This window comes from Asterias amurensis, chromosome 13, assembly GCF_032118995.1.
Source record: "Asterias amurensis chromosome 13, ASM3211899v1".
In the NCBI taxonomy this organism is placed as follows: domain Eukaryota; kingdom Metazoa; phylum Echinodermata; class Asteroidea; order Forcipulatida; family Asteriidae; genus Asterias; species Asterias amurensis.
In genome coordinates, this window is record NC_092660.1 from 18011616 (window position 1) to 18033705 (window position 22090).

Consider the following 22090-nt stretch of genomic DNA (forward strand, 5'->3'; position numbering starts at 1 on the left):
GGCAAAAAATTACAACAAGGAGGGGGTGGGGGGGGGGGGGAGAGACTCCCCTCCTTCCACTCACAGTTTTCCTAGATCTTGCCCCCAAATTGGAGAATTGAGACTGACATTAAACACACCTCAAAAAAAAAAAGTTGCCACCTAATCACTACCCAAGGGTTTCACCCCAACCTACATAAATAAATAAAATAAATAAATCAACTCAAAAATAAAATAAGATCAAATAAATAAATGAATAAAAAAAAACAAAAAACTTAGAACACAAAACTGTTATCTTTGTCCCCTGCTTAACCCTTTCCACAATGAAAATGTCTGTTTACGGTACGCACCTCTGGCTAAAATTCATCCTCACATACATGGTGGGCCTGCCACTTTTTATTCAAGCTGACATATTTCCAGACCGTCATCCACCACAAAGTCACATACATTGTATGTTAAAGGCAGTGGGCACTATTGGTAATTACTCAAACTAATTATTAGCATAAAACCTAACTTGGTAACGAGTAATGGGGAGAGGTTGATGGTATAAAACATTGTTAGAAACAACTCCCTCTGAAGTGCCATAGTTTTCGAGAAAGAAGTAATTTTCAACGAATTTGATTTCGAGACCTCAAGTTTAGTATTTGAGGTCTCGAAATCAAGCATCTGAAAGCACACAACTTCGGTTGACAAGTGTGTTTTTTCTTTCATTATTATCTCGCAACTTCGACGACCGATTGAGCTCAGATTTCCACAGGTTGGTTATTTTATGTATATGTTGAGATACACCAACTGAGAAGACTGGTCTTTAACAATTACCAATAGTGTCCACTGTCTTTAATGCAATGATCTCTTTCAAAAAAAGTTTGTCAAAGTTGTACATCGAACTCACAGTTGCTTGTTTTAATTCCGATATTTTCAACCTACCTCTTACAATAAGTTTCATGATCCCATGCTTCTGATCTCCATGTCTCAGCATTTCGTAACATTCGTAGATGCCTGCATCTGTGGCTTGTACGCTAAAGATAGTAACGGCTGCTTGCCCATTCCATTCCGTTTTGAATTCACCATCATGCTTCCATCGTAAGTCCTCTTGGGTAGCGGTGTAGGACGTGGTCGTGTTCATCGTCAATGTCACAGATTCTCCAATGGCTGCTACTTTGGTTGGTGATTCCGGGATAACGTAAGCTTAGAACACACAAAAACATAATACAGTTACATTGATATTAGTCGCCATAATCTAAGTTTTCATTTTCCCTCCTTCTTTTTCTTAATTTATTTTTAAAAATAATAAAAAAAGGGGAGAATAACGCCAACGCAACAGGTCCGTCCACTCAGTCTCAAAACTTTTGAGAATGAGTGGTCTTTACTTACTTTACTTTACTTACTTTGGTGTTGAGGCTTGAAGCTACAGCTTATGTGCCCCTTCTTTACTGCATCTGGGTTCACGTTGATAAGGGCGGTATTTCAACGGGTGGCGCTTCCAATGGTTTTCGAGCTCACACTTGAATTTGTTTATTGAAGAGGCATTAATGGCTTTGTCGGGAAGGTCGTTCCAATTATTAATACTTCGCACTGAAAAAGACATCTGCCTCGTCTTAGATCTGCAGTGGGCCTTCCTTATTTTGAGCCTGTGTCCCCTAGTTCTGGATTCTTTGATGATTTCAAACATGTCATCCTTCTCTTCAGCCTCAAATCCATGCATAATTTTGTATATTTGAAGGAGATCAGCCCTTTGTCTGCGGTACTCTAGTGATGGTAGTTTAAGTGTCTTAAGTCTGTCTTCGTAGTCTAGATGTTGATCACATCTGAGATCAGTCGTGTAGCTCGTTGCTGCACCTTTTCCAGCAAGTCTTGATCCAAGTACGACTATACTCCTCTGGAGGGATGTACTTATTGGAAGATAGATAGATCCTTGAGGTATGTTGGTCTCCAGACTGCATTACAACTGTTGTGCTGGCGTTTTTTTCTTTTTTGCAAAAGAAAGGCAATTGGTGGAAAGATTTCCATCCTGCCACTTCCACCTTTTCACTCATTTTTACCAAGTCAAATGTCAAAAGGAATATCTCATTTGAGTAGATAAGATTTATCAAGCAAGGAATGAAAAGGTCTCGGCTGGCCCCTACTTCCAGACTTCTTCTATTCTATTTCTAGTATTTCTATTCTATTCCTAGTATCTAATCTTAGACGGGAAAGCCTATAGTTTCTAGAAGTAGCTGGCCCCCACTTCAGCTCAGTCATGTCAGTCGTCTACCTCCATGGTCGTACGTAACGTTTGTAGTTCTAGGAGAAGCCTTCCACCTACAGCAGCCTGTGCGTGGAGCTTTAATCATATCAAAGACTCAGGTCAGGGGAGGGTGAGGGTAACAGTTTTCTGCTAGCCTCATAAATAGACCGTTGCCCCCCCCCCCCAAAAAAAAACATACGCTGCCCTGCTGGACATGCCAGCGTATGGTGGGTGCTTTCGATTAGCTTCCCTTGGTCGACCCGAGGTGCCCACTCGGCCGGGTGAGCCCCTGACAAGAGCTAATCGAACGATCACACTCAAGTGACCCACTCCACAAGAAGCAGGGCGGGGGTGCTGACCTGGTTGAGCCCCTGGAATTACGTCAAAGCTTATTTGAATGCACCGGGGGCAGACCGGGGTCTATTCCTAGAACTATGCGGTTTTGTTCCATTATCGTCTCCCATAGGGCGTAGCGGGAGACGATAGCAAAACGAAACCGCATAGATGGTTCTAGGAGTAACCGGGGTCAACCCACACTACTTCTAGAAACTATTGACCCCTTGCACGCACATCACACGCGACGATTGATGCCACGCTCACCATGTTGGTGGTCAATAGGTTTACGTGTAAACGCCGCGTCGCCTAAAATTGACCACCAAAATGGCGCATCCAAGATTATTCAGGTGATGACGTCAGGTGAAATGGGTCAATAAGGCTCACGGGGGAGCTAATTTCTAGAGTAGACCCACACCACCATCACCAGGGATAAACGAACGCCCCTCCAATATTTGGCGGGGGCGAGTTGACCGTTTCCAAAAAAGCACATAGATGTAGAGTAGTAGTAATTCCACAAATGTAAGGAATAAAATGAGGTATGTTGGAGTAGTAGGCCTATAGGACTTTTTTAAATGGGAGAAATTTGCAATCAAACTACCACGCATTTTGCGACCTTTGCAAACTTAGCGTTTAAGACATGTATCGAAGGTGGGCTGTAAGTGTATAATGGTGACGAATGCTGGTCATCTCGCCACCTGACAAGCTCGCCACCAACAAAGTCGCCCCCTGCAAAGTCGCCCCCTACCCGGCTCGCCCCGGGTTGAAACAAAGTCGCCACCCTGGCAATGTCGCCCCCAAATAATGTTGCACCCTGCCCTAGCAAAGTCGCCCCCTGACAATTGACAATGTCGCCCCCAGCCAATGTCGGCCCCTAGCAAAGTCGCCCCCAGATGTTGTTCGGAAAATAATTAAGCCTACAATAATTATGGTAAAAAAATATAGTTAATTAAAACATTTTCAGAAAAAATTCCGTATGAAGTAATGTGCTTGTGGAAGGTGTCTAACCCTAACCCTAACCCTCCCCTAAGCCTAAGCCTAACCCTACCCTAACCCTACTCCTAGAACTATTTCGGTTTCGTCCGGCTATCGTCTCCCGTTAACCCTAACCTAACCCTAACCCTAATCCTAACTATTTTCTGGGGGCGACATTGGCTGGGGGCGACATTGTGGGGCGACTTTGCTAGGGGGCGACATTGTTTGGGGGCGACATTGTCAGGGGACGACTTTGTAACAACTCGGGGCGAGCTGGTAAGGGGGCGACTTTGCAGGGGGCGACTTTGTTGGTGGCGAGCTTGCTACTAGGTGGCGAGATGACCAGCCCCCATGGTGGTGACACTGACAGTAGTGATGAGACCGATGTTAAAAGAGGAGCCATTAAACAGCTCAACAAGGTGGGCTAAGATGTAGAGGCCTACTCACGTTTTTTGTTTGATAATGGAGGTGATCACACACCACCCTGAATCCAGCTGCAGCAAGATTCATGATGATTGGAAATTGCAATGACATTAGCTCCATGATTTGATCATCATCACAAAAACATCCTAACTAAACGTAAAACACGGTGGAGTTTTAAAGTCCAGAATCAAGAATCTGAATCAAGAGAGGGCGCTATTTACATAAACTGTAGATCGACCGAATTTCTCAGATTTTGATGGATAGAGGAATTATTTCAATTCAATTCAATTCAGTAACATTTATTTCAATCATGGAGGAATAATCTAATTATTCCTCCATGTTTCAATGTTGCAATTCATTACAAAAATGCACATTAAGTTGAAACTACCCAAGTAACACAGTAACATGAGATAATAAATAATTTGGTGCACAATGAATCAATAATAATCGGCAGAATGACAACATTTAGGTGTAAGGTGAAGCAGAACGCTTTTGTACCATAACGTATGGACAAACAAACATAAAACCACGGAACCGTGACAGGACAAAGGACAAAGGAAGCGGACAAGACAATATGGGACAAGACCAACACAACTTACAAGTTACACCTTTTATTAAAAACTATTAAAAAGGGTTTAATTCTTCGTCTTCTTTTGTTTCTTCTTCTTCTTCTGGATAAGTACAGATTGGCGTGCATGCGTTCACTCGCAAACGACGAGACATGAAAGCAAGTGCATTATGGCGACTTGCATATAAAATAAAAAATAAATTATAATGCGGTATAAAAAGGGAAAATATGATGGGTGGAAAATATGATCAGCTGGTTAACCATCAGAGCTGCCTTCAAGGTGTCGAGGGACGAGTACAAGGCTGGATCATCCTGTAGATTATTCCAATCCCGGATGGTGCGGGGGAAGAAGGACTTGTGTAGGCTAGGCCTACACTGATGAGGTGGTTAGAGGGATCGTGAAGCGAGAGCTGTGACCTCTAGTTATGAAAGAGGAGTGAGGTACTCTGATGAGCTGAGGAGAGGGATGCTGAAGCGAGAGCTGTAGCCTAACTCCTCTACTGGATGATGAGGAGTGAGGTACTCGTCTTCTTTCGTGATGTCGACGGGGTTTTGATGAATTTTGTACATCAAGGCACGGCGACTCTGATGGCGTCTTTCCTGCAGGGACGGCCATTTTGAGGAAAGAAAGCATGGCTGAAACGCTAGTTTTCTCGGCTGAAGTCGCTGGTGCAAAGCGTGCACATAAAAATGTGTTCACACAGAAGGCTTGCACAATGATATTGGTGTGAGATAGGTCCAGTTGGCAGCATCGGAACGGCTTCCCTTCTTGTAGATTGGGACAATGGGCTGGAACACAGCCTTGGTCAATTTGATGCTTGAAATAGCAGAGTAACGGCAGGAGAGATTTCTTCGGCCGTCTCTTTCAACAGTATGAGTTTGATGACTTAACTTTGGTTGACATTAATGTTGCTCATAGAAGGATGTGGACTGGTGCCCAGATCAGGGAGGAGTTGTCATCAACAGAAAACACACAAGTCACCATGGAATTCAGCTACTCTTAAAAAATCGTGACGGCTGGGATATGTATAATACGAAAGTGTAAGGCCACCAGGGCTATGAGTATACAGTGCTAACACACATCGGTGTATGGGTAAAAAAACAAAATTAATATAAATGTTTGTACTTATGAATAATTATTGTTTAAATTGAAATGAATTTGTTTTTGTAGGCCTAACTAGTATCTAATTTGGATGTTTTTAGTGCACACAGCAGGGAAAACAATTGTCACTTCACTTGTAAACTGTGAGTGAAATAAATAAATTGAATTTGAATGAAATGGTTGATCTAGGTAGGGCCTACTACTTAGCCATAGTCTGGAGCCCGGGAAAATTGTCTTAATTTTGGCTCTTTTGCGATTGGTTACGTTTTGCGTATAATTATGAAATGTTCGTCATGCAATAGTTATCCTTACCATCAACAGGCATAATAAGAGTCGTTATCTTAACCTCGGGTTGATCATCACCTACGGGGTCAAATTTACAGTCGTAAGCGCCGAATCTGCTGGTCTGGCCAGCGTTCATGGTGAAAAGTGTTGCTGCAGTTGAAGCAGAAGAATGGGGTCTTGGCCCGTTGCCGGACGGGAAGACAGTGCCGCCGCTACCGGTATCGAGCCGCCGTTCAAATGACACCGCAGCTCCCGTGTCACTCCCGCTCTTGAAGCCACCGATGGTGTTTTTTGCTCCAGCACTTATGTACAGTTTCTGGCTGTAAAAAGTGAAGTCTTGTTTGGCTTCTGAGAAAGTCACAAATAATAATTATTTTATAATTAATCAGAACAATAAGCACTGTTACGGATGATTCAAATACAAATTTTTGTTATTGAGGGGATGGGTCATGGTGGGATGTAAACATAAATTATGATTAACGTAAAAATGTTAAGTTCCCGACATTTGCAGAATATTAACATGTAATCAACACAAAAATTACATTCACTCATCAATTAATATTTAATAAAAAATAACTAGTGGAATTTCCCTTAAACGACGTAATATTTTAAAGACACTGGACACCTTTGGTAATTGTCAAAGATAAGTCTTCTCACTTGGTGTATCTCAACTAAGGCTATGCATAAAATAACACTGAACCTGTGAAAATTTGAGCTCAATTGGTCGTCGAAGTTGCGAGATAATAATGGAAAAAACACCCTTGTCACACGAAGTTGTGTGCTTTCAGCAGATGCTTGATTTCGAGACATCAAATTCTAATTCTGAGGTTTTAAAATCAAATTCGTGGAAAATTACTTCTTTCTCGAAAAACTACGTCACTTCAGATGGAGCTGTTTCTCACAATGTTTTATACTATCAACAGCTCCCCATTACTCGTTACCAAGTAAGGTTTTATGCTTATAATTATTTTGAGGAATTACCAATAGTGTCCACTGCCGAAGAATATGAACAAACGAGGCACTACAGGCCGCACTTCCAATTTAAGACAAACTCCAAGCCCCCCACATTGAATGTTTACATTACTTCTCTTAGTTTTCGTATTAAAGAAATTTGAAAAAATACTCATGTACACCAACGTTATTCTGTTACATGCATCGCGGTAGATTGCTTCCAAATTGCCATTAATAAGGGAATTAATAAGGGAATAAAAGGGTAGCGACGAGTTCTTAAACGTCGTGGCCGTTCAAAAAGGGCCCGAGCAGTCGCTACTCTTTTATTCTCTTATTATTCCCTTATTAAAGATCAGTGGTAGCACTTAAAAAATGACTACATCCAAAGACACTGACTGAGCTTTCGTTAGCGACAACTATACTCATGAGATGCAATGAAGGGGGACAAACTATACAGGGTGTCTCAAAAAAAAAGGTAATCCTACTTTAAAGGGTTTTTATGGCCAGACTATTATGTTTACCAGCAGAAAGTATGGCATCATCTTAAAGCTGAAACCTTGTGCTTTCCAATGATACATTTGGTTACATTCTAGGGTCATGCATCAGCGAGCACCATTATCTTGAAAATGTGATGCAAAAATGCAGTTGGTTCACTTTTAAACCCTTGTCATTCTGGCCTTCAGACAGTGTGTAAACCTCAGTTTGTCACAATGGTTCAGCTAACGGCAGAACAGAGAATATTTGTGGTCAAGAATTGGTATGAAACCAGAACTTTTTGCAGGCTACACATGATGCATTTCGAGAAGCATTCCCAGATCGATAACCAACAGCAAAGAAACAATCTGGGCCAATGTGAGAAAGTATGAAGCACATCAGGAACCAGCCTCAATTGCAATAAAGGAAGTTCAGGAAGGCCAAGGACAGCGAGATCTCAGGAAAACATCGCTATCCTACGACAGCAACTGATTGACCACCCACGGGAGACAAGTGCAAGACGGAATGGTGTTGGACTGAGCCACACCACTTTTAATCGGATCACTCATCTGGACCTTCACTTCCATCTGTTCCACATCTTCACATCCGTCATGAACTTCTGCTTCCTGATCTTGCAAGAAGACATACTTTCTGTGAGTGGCTTCTTGAGCGGTGTGAGAGAGATCCCAGCAAACTTCTGGTTTCATACCTTTTCTTGACCACTCTGCTTTTATTAGCTGAACCATTTGTGACAACCCGAGGTTTACACTCTGTCTGAAGGCCAAAATGACATGGGTTCAAAAGTGAACCAACTGCATTTATGCACCACAACTTCAAGACAATGGTGCTCGCTGGTGCATGACCCTTGAATGTAACCAAATGTATCATTGGAAAGCACAAGGTTTCAGCTTTAAGATGATGCCATGCTTTCTGCTGGTAAACATAATAGTCTGGCCATAAAAACCCTTTAAAGTAGGATTACCTTTTTTTTGAGACACCCTGTAGTAAGGCCTTACGTTAATGTAAAAGAAAGTGATGCGTGTAAATATTATTGTGCGAGTCATTTTAATATAATATTAATAACATAACAATTACTCAAACAAAACCCACCAATTTTTACGAACGTGATCTAAAAAAACAAAACATGAGTCTGTTTTCTTTTTTATTTACCCGAGATTGTTGAAAATACACCGACAAGAAGCAGTAGACCGAGAATCGCTGACCGTACACCCGTGGGGAGGCTTCCAGGCCTCGGCCGGACATCGTGCAGCGTCCCGCTCATTTTCCTCGAGGAACGACAGTGATATTACAGCAGTTGGGTTACTTATTCCTATGAGAATTCAAAAACATAATTGCTCATAAAAGTTCAAGCCACTTTGAGATGATAGTTATAGTTATAAGGTTTGGGTATGAATTTGTCTGTAGTATCAGCCTACACCCAAACCAAACAGCGCACTCATTGTAATGACCGCCACGAAAAAGGCTAATATAGTTTAGGCGATGGGTGAAAAAAACTAAATGCTCAGAAGTTGTGATAAAAGCAGGAAACTTTGCACATTGCTCAACATTCATTGAGGCATTGCATGGTGAGGTATCAATATTAGGTTTGCGGAAACCAAATAATTTTTTTCTAAACATATTTTTCAGAGGTGTCTCCAATGAATGTGACCTGTAGAATGCATAGCGACGGTTGCTATGTTTTCCATAGCAACCAGTAGGGTCTACAAAAGATGCCCGCAGACCAATTGTATTTACCAACAACAAAATAGTTTATTATTAATGTTATTATCTGTTAGTGTAATTACTCGTTACCAAGAAAGGTTTTATGATAATTATTATTTTGAGTAATAGCCAATAGTGTCCACTGCCTTTAAGCACTTTACTCAGGTTCCCCCGAGTCCTGTGAAAAAAAAACACAGCATATCATTGATCAGGTTGTACTCGAACCCACGACCTTTGCCACAGGACTCTGGACTGTGAGTCAAGTATGACGTGCTAATTACACATCGGCGTATGGTCATCCCTCTTTTGTTATTACATACATTTTTTTTTTATAAGCGATTGTATAGTGCCACTATACGTCAAGAACGCAGCGCATTAGATTGGATACAGATAATGTTTAATACACTTCTTGAATGTTCTGTTCGAAGAGAGTCAAATTTCCTGATTGAGGTGGAGAAGTATATTACAGGTGTGTGGAGCAAAATGAGAGAATGTGCGACTTGAAGCCGTAGACTTGCTGAGCGTAGACTTGAGCCATGCAAAAGAGGATAAATAGCCGGGTGCTGTGTTGTTGAGGCATTTATACACATAAACCAAGATCTTAAAGGATATCCTCTCCCATATCGGCATGCCGCAAAAGGACAAATTGCTAAAAACAAATTGAGTGACTGTTTTTAAAGAACTTTTAATTTCGTGCAAAATAGACGTTGAAATTTCGTGCCGCTTTTCCCCCGAAAATTACCTGTAAAAAATCTGTAAAATTGTTATGCAGGATTTGAAACTTTCCATGGTGGAAATACGATATAGTAAGGTTTGCGGTAATACCATGTAATGATAATCTCTAAAAGAGTTGGCAGGGGTGGTTCTGAAAAAAAACGTTGGTTTCATCTCGACGTTTCGATCAGGGCCCAATTTCATAGAGCTGCTAAGCACAACAAATTTGCTTGATAAAAACAGGATTACCAACCAAATTTCCACCTGATTTTTAGGATAAGCAAACAACAGCTGAATACCAGTAACAAGCAACATGCAACATAATGGAAATTTGGTTGGTAATCTGGTTTTTATCAAGGAAGAAATTTCATGCTAAGCAAATTTTTGTGCTTAGCAGCTCTATGAAATTGGGCCCAGATGCTCGTCTTCATGGAGAAAACCGGGTCTGATGCTGCACGCTGCTTTTAATAGCTTGGTGATGCACGAAGGCGGGAAATGGAGCTCCGTGATGCCTGGATCGTACTCAGGATCCTGGGTCATGCGTGGGGAGTGTGTGCTCACTGAACTGTGTCAGTAGGATTATTATAAAATCATATTAGAAAATTGTGCCTATCAGGTGATATTGTATCAATATGGTCATAGATTGACCGATGTACAGCAGGCAGCAAGAAATATACAACAAAATAAAAGTATTTATAACACCCCTTGCAAGTATTGTGCCTGCTCATTGGTTTAGAGCGCGTCACATGACATGTCTTAGTTTTGCTAGACGACGGCCGTGTGATAGAGCGTCGGTTTGCCATGCGCTAGTCCGAAGACTAGCACATGGCGCCGTGCGCTAGTCCGACAGACTAGCACACGGCGTGCAGTACCCAGACGTCCGTTGCGTGTACGAGGATGATAAATTAACAGTCTGTAACCATTTCGGATTGTCCGACACTACATGCAACACAGTAGGTAAAAGTGTTTGCAATCTGTGTTCGCGTCGTCCGTGGATTGTAGCATTCAGGTCTGTAACTTAATAATAATAATACAGGTTTTAGAAATGTTTGGGGTGTTATAAAACAAATATTGACTGCTTTTACTCGTGCAATGGTTAAAAACTATGACTCCCTCGGTGATCCCCGGAGCGTTCTATTTTCCCTCGGCTTCGCCTCGGGAAAATAGAACGCTCCGTGGATCACCTCGGGAGTCATAGTTTTGACCATAGCACTCGAAGCAGTCAATATTTGTATAATAGCACATGACTGTGCCCAGCACGTTGGCAATACAAAAAAATGTAAAAGAACAGTTTCCACATTAATTGATGTGTACTTCCTCCATGATGTTACCCAACATAAAATAATAGGCCACTACAGGAAATAACAACCATTTTGAAAGTTTATAAGCTCAATCGGTCATTGTGTCACGAGGTGGAAAAAAGTGGGGAAATCTTTTTTAACAACTGTTTTAACCCGTTGAGTATTTTGACTCGTGATATCAAAAGTAAAAATAATAATATCGAAGACTTATATCGCGCACTTGTCTACCAAACAAGGCACTCAATGCGCTGAGTATATCAAACTTTCAGAAAGATAGGCTGCAGTGATAAATTTTGAAACCATAATAATTATTATAAGGGTTTACAAGGTGCTACGGCGCATACAGCAGCCACAACCATGGAAACACCGGGGTGAACCCCTTCTCTTTTCGATAACTGCACTGGGTTCTTTTACATGCGTTACACAACACATTGGACCAACGGCTTTACGTCCCATCCGAAGGACGAAAGAATGGTTAAGTTATGTCTAACTTACGGACACAAGTGTCACGGCTTGGGATTCGAACCCACACTCATCAGAAAAAACAGAGTTTGAATTCGGTGCTCTTAACCGCTCGGCCACGACACTTCCACAAAGTAATTGTGTTACATACATTTCTCAAGTTGCCCACCCATGGATATCTTTATACCATAAGTTGCGTGCAAATCTACGAACATTTACTGTTACTTTTACCAATGTTCTTACCAATGTACCCATATTCAGCGGAATATTGCCTATGTGTCTATAGTAATAGTATCTTGTTGAGAAAACAGCAAAAAAATTAACAAAACAGTCACGATAATTTCATCAAGAATGTCAAATTCATCCAGGCATTTCGTTTGGTAAAGTTCTTAAAATAATTGTTAGCATAAAAACTTACTTGGCAACGCCAACGAGTAAAGATTGTAAGAAACGGCTCTCTCTGAAGTAACGCAGTTTTTGAGAAAGAGGTAATTTCTCACTCAAAATAACAGACTTCAAGCCTGAATCCTTTATATAGGCATCTGAAAGCGCACACTTGTGCAACAAGGGTGTTTGCTTTCATTCTCTTGCAACTTTCTACGACCAATGGAGTCAAAATGTTCACATATTTTATGGAAGTTGGAACACACCAAGTGTTAAAATCAAATTGTTGTTGAGGCACATTTATTGACTTATTGGCATTTTAGACCAAATGATTTCGCAGGGATGCTTACTAAACCATCATCTTTACAACAAGTCTTTAATTGACTATGGAATCATGGAGGTGATGGGATTATACCTCCATGGTAGAATACACATATTTGTTTTGTCGGAGTAACTACAATGAGTGAGCCCCGATACCTTTTGCATCGGAGAAAAAGAATTGTGTTTAACCCGTTCGTCGATGTGTGCAAAGCTGTATAATACTTTTGTGGAAACAAAATGAGTAGAATGGCAAAGATCGTGGGTTCGAATCCCACCTTTGAAAAGCCTGTGCATTTTGTTTCACAGGACTTGGGGGAAGTACTGCGTATATTATCGTGTTTAACGCACATGTGTATACGGGTAAAACACCAATATCCAATACCGTGCCAAATAAATGTTTTCAAACCATGATCAAACATAGCATTATTTTTATGAAATGACTTAAGCTTAAAGGAACGTTACAAAATTGGTAAGGAAAAAAAATCGTGAAGATCACAGATTTACATAAAACTTACACGATCTGATGATGATGATGATAGTAGAAAACATCCCTTGAAATATTTCTGTCTGAAATTTCATTTTTGATGAGAAATAAATAATCTAATTTCGCGTGTGAAGTTTATCGCTCAGTGAACGTTTTATTCATTTTTGTTTGGGCATCGATGCAATGCAAAATTTGTAATCGGTTATTCACTATTCTCTCGTGACCCATCCAGATGGTAGATCAATCTCAAACTACTACAGGTTTGTCAGTTTATGCATGGTGGATTACCTAAAGTACTTACACTGCCAGCAACTGTTTTGCTAGCAAAACCAATTCTGTAATGTTCCTTTAACTTGAAACCCCCCTAAAAAAAACACGTTTTTAACAACTAGCAAATAAATAAACAAACAAAAACTGAAAATGATTGTTCACTGTGGAAATGTATATATATAGGGATAGGGCCCCCTTCTTGAACAGTAGGACTTATATGTTATAGTGATACTAAGTTGTCATTTTTTGCGGCCATTTCGAAATTTGGTGATTTACATAAAATTCCGGAGTGCTCCATAGGCTAGTACGAATTAATAAACCCTGTAGGAGAGCCTCATGCCAAAAATGGTACTTTTATCTGCCGATCAAGTAACGGTAATTTCACCAAGCCACCCGACTTATCAACACCAGTTGTGAATTTATGATCGCCACATACTATTCTTCGACTCGTCAAAACACTCGGCGTTACGCTAAAAGCATAACAGTGATTGGAAAAGAAACACTTACCCTGTTTCACTGTATCTCTGATTGTATGTTCTGCTGAAGACAGAATTTCGAAATGAAACAAGAACGCGATGTCGTCGAAAGTGTATTACTGTTTTCAGTTTGGGTCCAGAAAGTGACACCTGAAAGAAAAGGGCCTCTCGGAAGGAACAGACGAAAGCCTGAAACCCCTGTGCTGAGCAACGCAGCAATTTTTCTGCCGTATACTTCCTGCTTCGATAACAATAACTTGCGGGCAAAGTACGTCTTTCCCCCTGTACAATGTGTATGCGCAAAGGTTACACAAGATCAACTTTGTTGTAACATAAGGAAAATAAAACACACAATGGTTTTCTTTTTAATCTTGATAAGAGTGATTGTTTAGCGAGCATGAAAATTGATAACGCGACTCAAGTTGCTAGGATAAGATAAAGAGCATTTAAATATGACATCAACCTAATTTAATGTATACTACCTCCCCATGCACAAACATGTCAAATCGTGGACCGAGGTAATGGGGGTGGGGTGGATGAGAAAAAGAAAAGAAAAACAGATATGTTACTGGGAAAAGATAAAGGTTTACTACATGTATTATGTAATATATTATGGTTATAAACACCCAAGATGCTTACAACATGGTGGCAGAAACTTCATGTCTCCCATATTATGCACTAACAAAACAAAATCGTGGGCCGGTGGGTCATTAAGAGGTGGGGGTGGGGGGGGGGGGGGGACAAAACCAGGGGAAAAAAATGAGATATCGAGATGGGTGTGATGTAAGATGCTTAGACAAATTTAGGTATACATAATTGCGACCTTCATGCAGACATAGTAAAACCCGTGGGCCGAGAATATTAGGGGGTGGGGGACACACAACAAAACAGTTCAATTATTGTATAATAATATTTGCACGGTGTATAATGGAACAAAAATTTAAAGAACTGAACTGAACAGACTGTAGGACTGCTGTTCGTGTATCTACCACCTGACGACGATGATGTTTAAAGGGTTTGAGGCATTGCATGGCGAGGTATCAATGTGTATTTTGGTTTGCGGTAACACCATGTGTGTATCAACTTGGGTAGAATTTTTTCTCAGGGAACTGTCATGCTTTATTCTACTACCGCGGAGTAGATAATCGGAGGTTCAGGAGACTTCTCAGTTCTGAAAGAACTGTCCTGCTTTTTAACTATTACCAGGGCAGATGTTATAGAAAAAAGGCTGGGACTACTACTTTAGTTTATAGGATTGTAATTAACTGTACTGCCGCAGAGTCAGTTCTGAATTGGTCTCAACGTTTCGACTAGCTTGCTCTAGCCACCGTCACGAGACAGCATTCCACCCAGCAGCAAAACGAACTATTCAATGGTGCAGCCATTGTCGTTCAAGCAAACTCAAAAGGGAAAGAGAGACAATGTTTATTTTGCTTTTACCAAAATGTCTTCCACAGCTTTATTTGTACGCGATTTTTGTATAGTTTATGCAGTATAAATGTACAAAATTTACATTAATTACAAAAAAGGATATCATTAGCATTTTGTCAATAATAATTACTCCAAAGTACATGAATTTATACAACAGTAATCATTTTTCTGTTTACATATATATAGCCTATATAACATAATGAACAAAAATATAAAATTCTAAGATTTTCAACCTGTATCATAGATGCAAGCTGGTGCAAGTCTTCTTGCATAAATTCAAATCAGAAATGCACTGTTCAGTTGGGTTGACTGAGTGTATACTTTTGGTAATAATATTGTCAAAGATCAATATCCTCACTTGGTGTATCCATACAGGAAAATTGGGGCTCGATTGATCATCGAAGTTGCAAGAAAATACTGAAAGCAAAACATCCTTGTTGTATGTTCACAAATGCCTTAGCTTGTATTCATGCCATTTGAGTGACGCAGTTATGAATTACTTTAAAGGCAGTGGACACTATTGGTAACTACTCAAAATAAATATTGGCATAAAACCTTACTTGGTGACGAGTAATGGGGAGAGGTTGATGGTATAAAACATTGTGAGAAATGGCTCCCTCTGAAGTGCCATAGTTTTCGAGAAAGAAGTGATTTTCCACGAATTTGATTTCGGGACCTCAGATTTAGAACTTGAGGTATCGAAATCAACCATCTAAACGCACACAACTTCGTGTGACAAGGGCGTTTTTTCTTTCTTTATTATCTCGCAAGTTCGATGACCGATTGAGCTCAAGTTTTCACAGGTTTGTTATGTTATGCATATGTTGAGATACACCAACTGTGAAGGCTAGTCTTTGACAATTACCAATAGTGTCCACTGCCTTTAAATCTACAAGTACGCTCATGTTGACCATGGCAAGGTCTGCCAAAGTCAAAGTCAATATGTAAATATTTGTATAGATGAACGAGATAGAAGGTTACAGCAATTCATTGCGAAATTAAATGAAAATACATTTTTACAACAACAGATGGATTTCTATCTGTAAAAAAAAACTTAATACAAAGCAAACGAAACAATGCATCACTGTGGCAATTGCATCACACACTGCGCCATGTTGAATAAATACTGAAGTGCTTTTAAAGTCTTTACATAATTCTGCATATTAATTTGCAAAGGTTTTCAAAAATAATTTACTCATAAAAAAAAAAAGTATTCTAGAATTTTAAAGGTTGTGGGTTTGAATCCCTACCCAAGTTATATGCCTCACCTGTGATTTTGTTTACAGAACTTGGGAAAGTACGGAGTATACAGTGCTTACACACATCAGTGTATATGGGTAAAACCAAAATTATTATTAACACACTCCCCTTTCACACGAGAGCAATTTAGCAAGGCTCCCTTGCTAAATTGTTGCATGATTGTAGTGGTAAATTTTGAAGAAAACAAATTCCTGTATATAGGGGATGTGACAACATCTATAATGGTGACAAATATAACGCCCCAGTTTTTGCAGTGTTGGTTCTGTGAAATTTGGCCAATATTGCATTGTGCACCTGGTGTTGAAATGCATGCAACCTTTATCAGCTTATTTCACTTTCCTTCTAATAACATTTGAATGCTTTTAGGAAACAACAACCCCAAACAAAGTGTACCAGTCAGTTAACTAAAATGCTATTCACACGACAGCAATATAACTGGGGTCCCTAGCTAAATTTTAGCATGGTTGTAAAATGTAGCAATGTTTGACAAGATTTTGCAAGAGAACTTGCACAATAGAACAAAAATTGTTGTCCTTTCAAACAAGGTACATTTTGTTTAATTTATACAACCATGCTAGAATTTAGCAAGGGATCTTTGCTAAATTGCTCTCGTGTGAAAGGTTTACAGGATTAAAGTTCCAACAGAGAGTTGTTGATTTATAGACTTGAGTAAGTCAAGCCTCTTCCATAAGCTAAAAGTCAAGTAGTCCTGAAGTGGTTTGTTTATAGGAGTTGGTGACATCGCTGAGAGGACTTGGGAGCCATGGGTGGCATGTCTAGTGGTTCACTGGAGGGTCCCAATTCAATTGTCCACCCAACTCAAGAGGGGGTTGTTTTTCAGATCTCGTACAGTCCCAATGAAAACACACCCCTCTCAAAATAAACAACCTCTCCCATGAAAACAACAACAGTTTGGAAAATATATGGAATTATTGAATTGGTAGAGTTGACAAAACAGTCTGATAAACCATGGAACAACAAACCAGTGAAAGTTTTGGCTAAACCCATTGTGCGATTCAGGAGGAAATATTGGAAAATTATTAACCAATCCCTTTGCTGTGAGTGCCCAGCATTTCCTTAGTGAGAATAAAATGGTAAAACTATATTATCTCAGCCCTTTTTGCCGCTCAGAGGAAGAATTTTTCCCCTTAGAGGCAAGGGTGTTTCAATAGTTTAACCACTGCCCCAAACATTTTTTACTTATTTTTTTATACATGTGCTTATTGATTACATGTCTACATTTTCGTTCCATTTGAAGCACAACTTGGAATCGGAAGACTTATTTTTACAAATCAAGTACAAAATGAAAGAAATTAATCTTATTTATACATACAATACAATATATACAAAACTTTAAATGCTTTTAAAATATTATTATTTGGCAAAAAATATATATATAATAATATGTATAAATGACGTATGTAAACTGAAAATAAACTCATCGAAACATCGTTTAGACTGATAAACATTCTAACACATGATCACAAAATATTTTGCGAAATGTAGAGCACGATTTTTTGTTCAACAGGATTGCAGGACCAGCTCAAGTTCTAGGGAAGTCTACACTACTTTGGTTTTCTCATGAAATGAAACAATTCATAGTTTCGCTTCCTTGTTCTGTTTTGTCTAACACAGTCACGGATATGAGCCAGGGGTTAAGTGGATATTATTTACAGAGTGGTTTAGAAACGAAACACCACAAAGAATAAGCACATTCAGCCGGCCTCAGGTCGACCTTACGTCAACAAAAAACAGTCGGCGACTGACTTTTCAGGATCACACTGCGCCTCAGCTACAGTAAGACCATCGGGAACTTTTCAGTTGGCAATTATTTACGACGTGAGCGTAACTGCAATGATTTTAAGACAATTTGAAACAGTAGAACTTGTACGACGTGACTGCGACGGTCAGGAACAAATCGCAGGCGCACAATTTCTCAGTTGTTGTGACCTGAGCATATTTTGCCTGCGCGTTGCCGGCGGTTTGTTGCGGGCGCAAGAAAATCGTAGGTCAACCTGCGGCTGGCTTTACAGCAGTGCAAGTTTTGTGTTCCCTCTATTATCAATGTTGACAATTAATTTGACCCTACAAAATATGACTAGTTTTACAAGTTTTGTTGATGATAAATTGTAATTTTTATACTGTAATGGCCAGATGCTGAGGATCGCTGGCCTAGGGTGTACATGCTGGTGCTCTATAAATATGTCGTTATTATTATTCGGGTGTCACTGATTAGAGAAAAAAGCAGAGAATATTGTTTCAAACGATTCTGCCAAGCAAACATAACCTGGACACCAGTCAAAGATGGCATTTGTGATGTGGGCCCAATTTCATAGAGCTGCTTCAGCACAAAATTTTGCTTAAGCAAAAAAAATCCTTGCCTAGTAAAACTAATTTACCGACCAAAACTCCACTCAATTGTTATGCTAAGTAAACATCAGCTAAATACCAGTCACAAGCAATGTACATGTTAATGGCATGACATTTTGGCCAGTAACATGTGTAAAATAAGCAAGCTATTTTCGTGCTTAAGCAAATTTTTTGCTTAAGCAGCTCTATGAAATTGGCCCGTGGAATCATGGCTGGTTATCTTAATCTGGTAAGCAAAATTTTGCTTAGTTACTTTTTTTTCTGTGCTTAAAAAGCAGCTCTGTAAAATGTTGCCTTGTCAGCTGTTTAGAAAATCTGATATATATATAGAGACTGAGCATACATATATTGTCACAATTAAGCCTTAGTCACATTACAGTACTGTTATCTGTAATGTCCGCGACTGGTACCAAATCCAAATACCATAATCTCTTTTCAAAATAATAAATTGTTCATTGTGGCCAGTTGTAGATGTTACTTCACTGTACAGCAGACGGTTAAATTGGACCTTGCACTGTCATTGGGCGTTAATGTGGTTCTTACGTAACATAAAACAGCCCACTGCGTCTGGCTAACTTTCCAACACAAACAGTATTGGAGAAACTCTGTTGAAAAGGCTATTACAAGTACTAAACGTTAAACGAATGGTTTAAATTGCATTAATTGCAGATGTATTTGAACAAACCTGAAACAGTTGTGTACAAGTTTAGTAGTTGCGTTGTCTTCGGCGATACTTAGAAGACAACTATTTTTTTAAAGCCTTACATGCGAAGCAAGGACCTGAGAACAAAAGAAGTCCATACAACACTCAGGGACTTGAAACGCTATGTTTTTTCTTTTACGTGTTGAGGAATATATTTTTTATTGCTTCAGTGCACAGAACACAGGAATTCCCAATAGTGTATGCAGCACAGAGCTATATATATCTAACGTTAGCTTTATGACTCGCGTGTGTTTTTGAAGCAGGAATTACACAAAGACCATGGCATCAGTTGTCTTTGCTTTGGTGCCACTTCAAAAGTTTCATAACAGGTTTTTACAATGTAGAAGTACCCCTTGTAAAATGCAAATGGTCTTGCACCTCAAAGTAAGATGAAAATCCAGGCAAGTTAAAAATGACCTGCTTCTCTACTTCTGTAACAGAATCTCCACTAAAGTGCATTGTATCAGAAATCAGCCTGTTTTTCTTCTGTTTTACTGAAAGTGAGCGGATCAAGAGCAAATCATTTTCTAAGAATATTCATTTGTCATCAATATTCAAAATACAACAAATCACAGAGTTCATATTCCGTCAGATCTTTTTTTCAAAAAGGTCCACAACAAGTTGAGGAATAAACTTTTGACTTCAAACTTGTTGTAAAAACAAATAAATATATAAAACATAAAGATTGCTTGTTTTTCATCAAGCAAATAACTGAAAATAAAACAAACTTGGAGTGATACATATTCGACCACTCCAGCTAACAGCTTTTTTTCTCGGCTCTCTTTTTATCAAATTTTACAGCCTGCTGTACTTTATTAGAAGGGGAGGGGGGGGGGGGGCAGTTACTTCATGATAGGGGTTGTAAAAATAAAGATAGGAACATTTACAGGGGACATTTACAAACTAGGTGTTTACATAGCTTGGATTGTTGTTGCATATCAACACAGAAATTGTATTTTCTTTCGGTTCAGAGATTTGTATTGAAGTTGGTGTGTGCATTTATTGCATATTCATTGACATTGCATGGTTAAGAGTTAAGGAACAAGACAAAGGAAGTCAGACATATAATGATTCTTGTACATGTACATGTAGTTCTTTTGAAATATTCTTCCAATGGGAGACTTTAGCACGGTTCTTTTTCACAGTTCTCATCAGTAGTGCGCACTACTGAGCATGTGCGCGCACGCTCAGAGCCGCAAAAAAGGACTGTTATGTCTGCTGCTGTTAGCGTCTCAAAAGTCTCCAATTGGCTGCAGCTTAGCCTTCATTTGCCATTTTGAAACCCATAACACGTAAGAGGCTTCAACATGGCTGACCAGGTTATAGGCCAGAGCCTTTACAGGAAGCACAAACAGTAAGGCAGAGTCCGAAACGCCGACTTCGCTGGCAGATGCGCTCATCTAGCCGCAGCTGTAGCCAAAGTCACCTTTTTCGGACTTGGCCTAAGACCTTAAAAGTGATTAACCTTGGGAGTGTATACACTAGTTCTCCTACCATCAGCAAACCAACTCTCCGTCCTGCATAGCTTCCAGAGTGTCCCGCACCATGTAGAAAGACGGCCTGGCGTTCAGGTCCAGACTGCAACACATCTGGATGAGTTCGTACACACAGCGTGGCGTGTTCTCTGGACACTCCAGCCTCTGGCCCTGGTACGTCTTGAGGAACACCTCCTCGTGGGTCATGTTCTCGTAAGGCTGCTTGGCAAAGCTGTAAATTTCCCACAGTAGTACGCCGAACGACCACACGTCCGAGTGTGTGGTGAATTTATAGTGCCACAGCGCCTCCGGCGCCGTCCACCGAATCGGTATTGTCTCGTCCTTGTGTCCAAGGAACTGGTCGCTGGAACCAAGATAGCGAGCGAGTCCAAAGTCTGAAATCTTCACCTCGTTGTTGTTTCCCACAAGGCAATTCCTGGTGGCGATGTCTCTGTGGACGAACCGCTTCTCTGTAAGGTACACCATACCGCAGGCGACCTGGAAGGCCAAATTGAGTTGCGTCCGCCCGGGTAGTCCTGCCACCCCGCTCTTGTCGCTGTGGTAGTGCAGGAACTCCTGGAGGTCTCCCTTCCCCATGTACTCCAGAAGCAGACACAACGGCTTCCCAACGAAGCACACGCCGAAAAGCTTGATCACGTTGGCGTGATCGAATCTGGAGATGATTTCAGCTTCTCGGTTGAAGTACTCCTGGACGTCACGGTCAGCGTTCGTTTTTAACATCTTCACCGCGACCGTCGTAGACGCCTCGTCCTGAAGCAGCCTGGGCGCGATGGCCTTGAACACCCGGCCGAATGCCCCCTCTCCGATATCGACAATATAAATGATGCTATTACGGGGGTACTCCAAGTGTCTCAAGTGTGGATTGAAGCTCCTATTGAAGTCTTTCCCATACATGGGGTTCTCCGGCAATTTGCTGACGTCAAAATCGCCGGGGTATTTATACCTGGAGTAGCGGTTGTACTGCCGACGATAAACGGCGCACACCACAACGATAATTCCAAAGCACACGACTGCAAGACTAACTCCACAGATGATGAAAATCTCTTTGCTATTGCTGGGCTCCTTATGGATGGGGTCGCCCATATGGTTATAGTCAGTTGGATAGGTCACGTGAATGTACCTCCTACCAGTCGTAATTGAGGTTTCACTTATAGGAAGGCTGGTGGGAGGCTTCTTCGGCAGCAAGGTAGTACTAGTTACATCAGCTGCATATCATGAAAGAAAAAAAAAATGGTTCCTTAGGCTGAAGAGTGCGAAAGAATTCTTGCTCAAAAGAATAATGACCTCGCTAAAAGGGGTTGTCACGCAAACACAGGCCTGTGGCTACATGGATTTATGAACTCTCAACCCGATACTGCAGGCATCAATGAAGTGCTCAA

General features: G+C 40.4%; 2 protein-coding genes across 5 annotated transcripts in view; both read right to left on the reverse strand.

Annotated features, from left to right (window-relative positions):
* LOC139945860 (receptor-type tyrosine-protein phosphatase T-like) overlaps positions 1-13685 on the reverse strand; it is a 62256-nt gene extending 48571 nt beyond the window's left edge. The window contains exons 1-4 of one of the 3 annotated variants that reach the window (XM_071943352.1): positions 13483-13685; positions 8488-8647; positions 5920-6240; positions 907-1167 (exon numbers count right to left, since the gene is read on the reverse strand). In XM_071943352.1, coding sequence (XP_071799453.1) covers positions 907-1167; positions 5920-6240; positions 8488-8599 — 694 coding nt within the window. In that variant the 5' untranslated portion in view covers positions 8600-8647; positions 13483-13685. Of the gene's footprint in view, positions 1-906; positions 1168-3961; positions 4109-5919; positions 6241-8487; positions 8648-13482 lie in introns of those variants that run through there. The other 2 variants (XM_071943354.1, XM_071943353.1) reach the window with 2 other exon arrangements.
* Positions 13686-14888: 1203 nt separating this feature from the next.
* LOC139946375 (uncharacterized) overlaps positions 14889-22090 on the reverse strand; it is a 56344-nt gene continuing 49142 nt past the window's right edge. For both annotated transcript variants that reach the window (XM_071944017.1, XM_071944016.1), the window contains one exon: positions 14889-21916. In XM_071944017.1, the coding sequence (XP_071800118.1) occupies positions 20712-21916 (1205 nt within the window). In that variant the 3' untranslated portion in view covers positions 14889-20711. The remainder of the gene's footprint in view (positions 21917-22090) is intronic.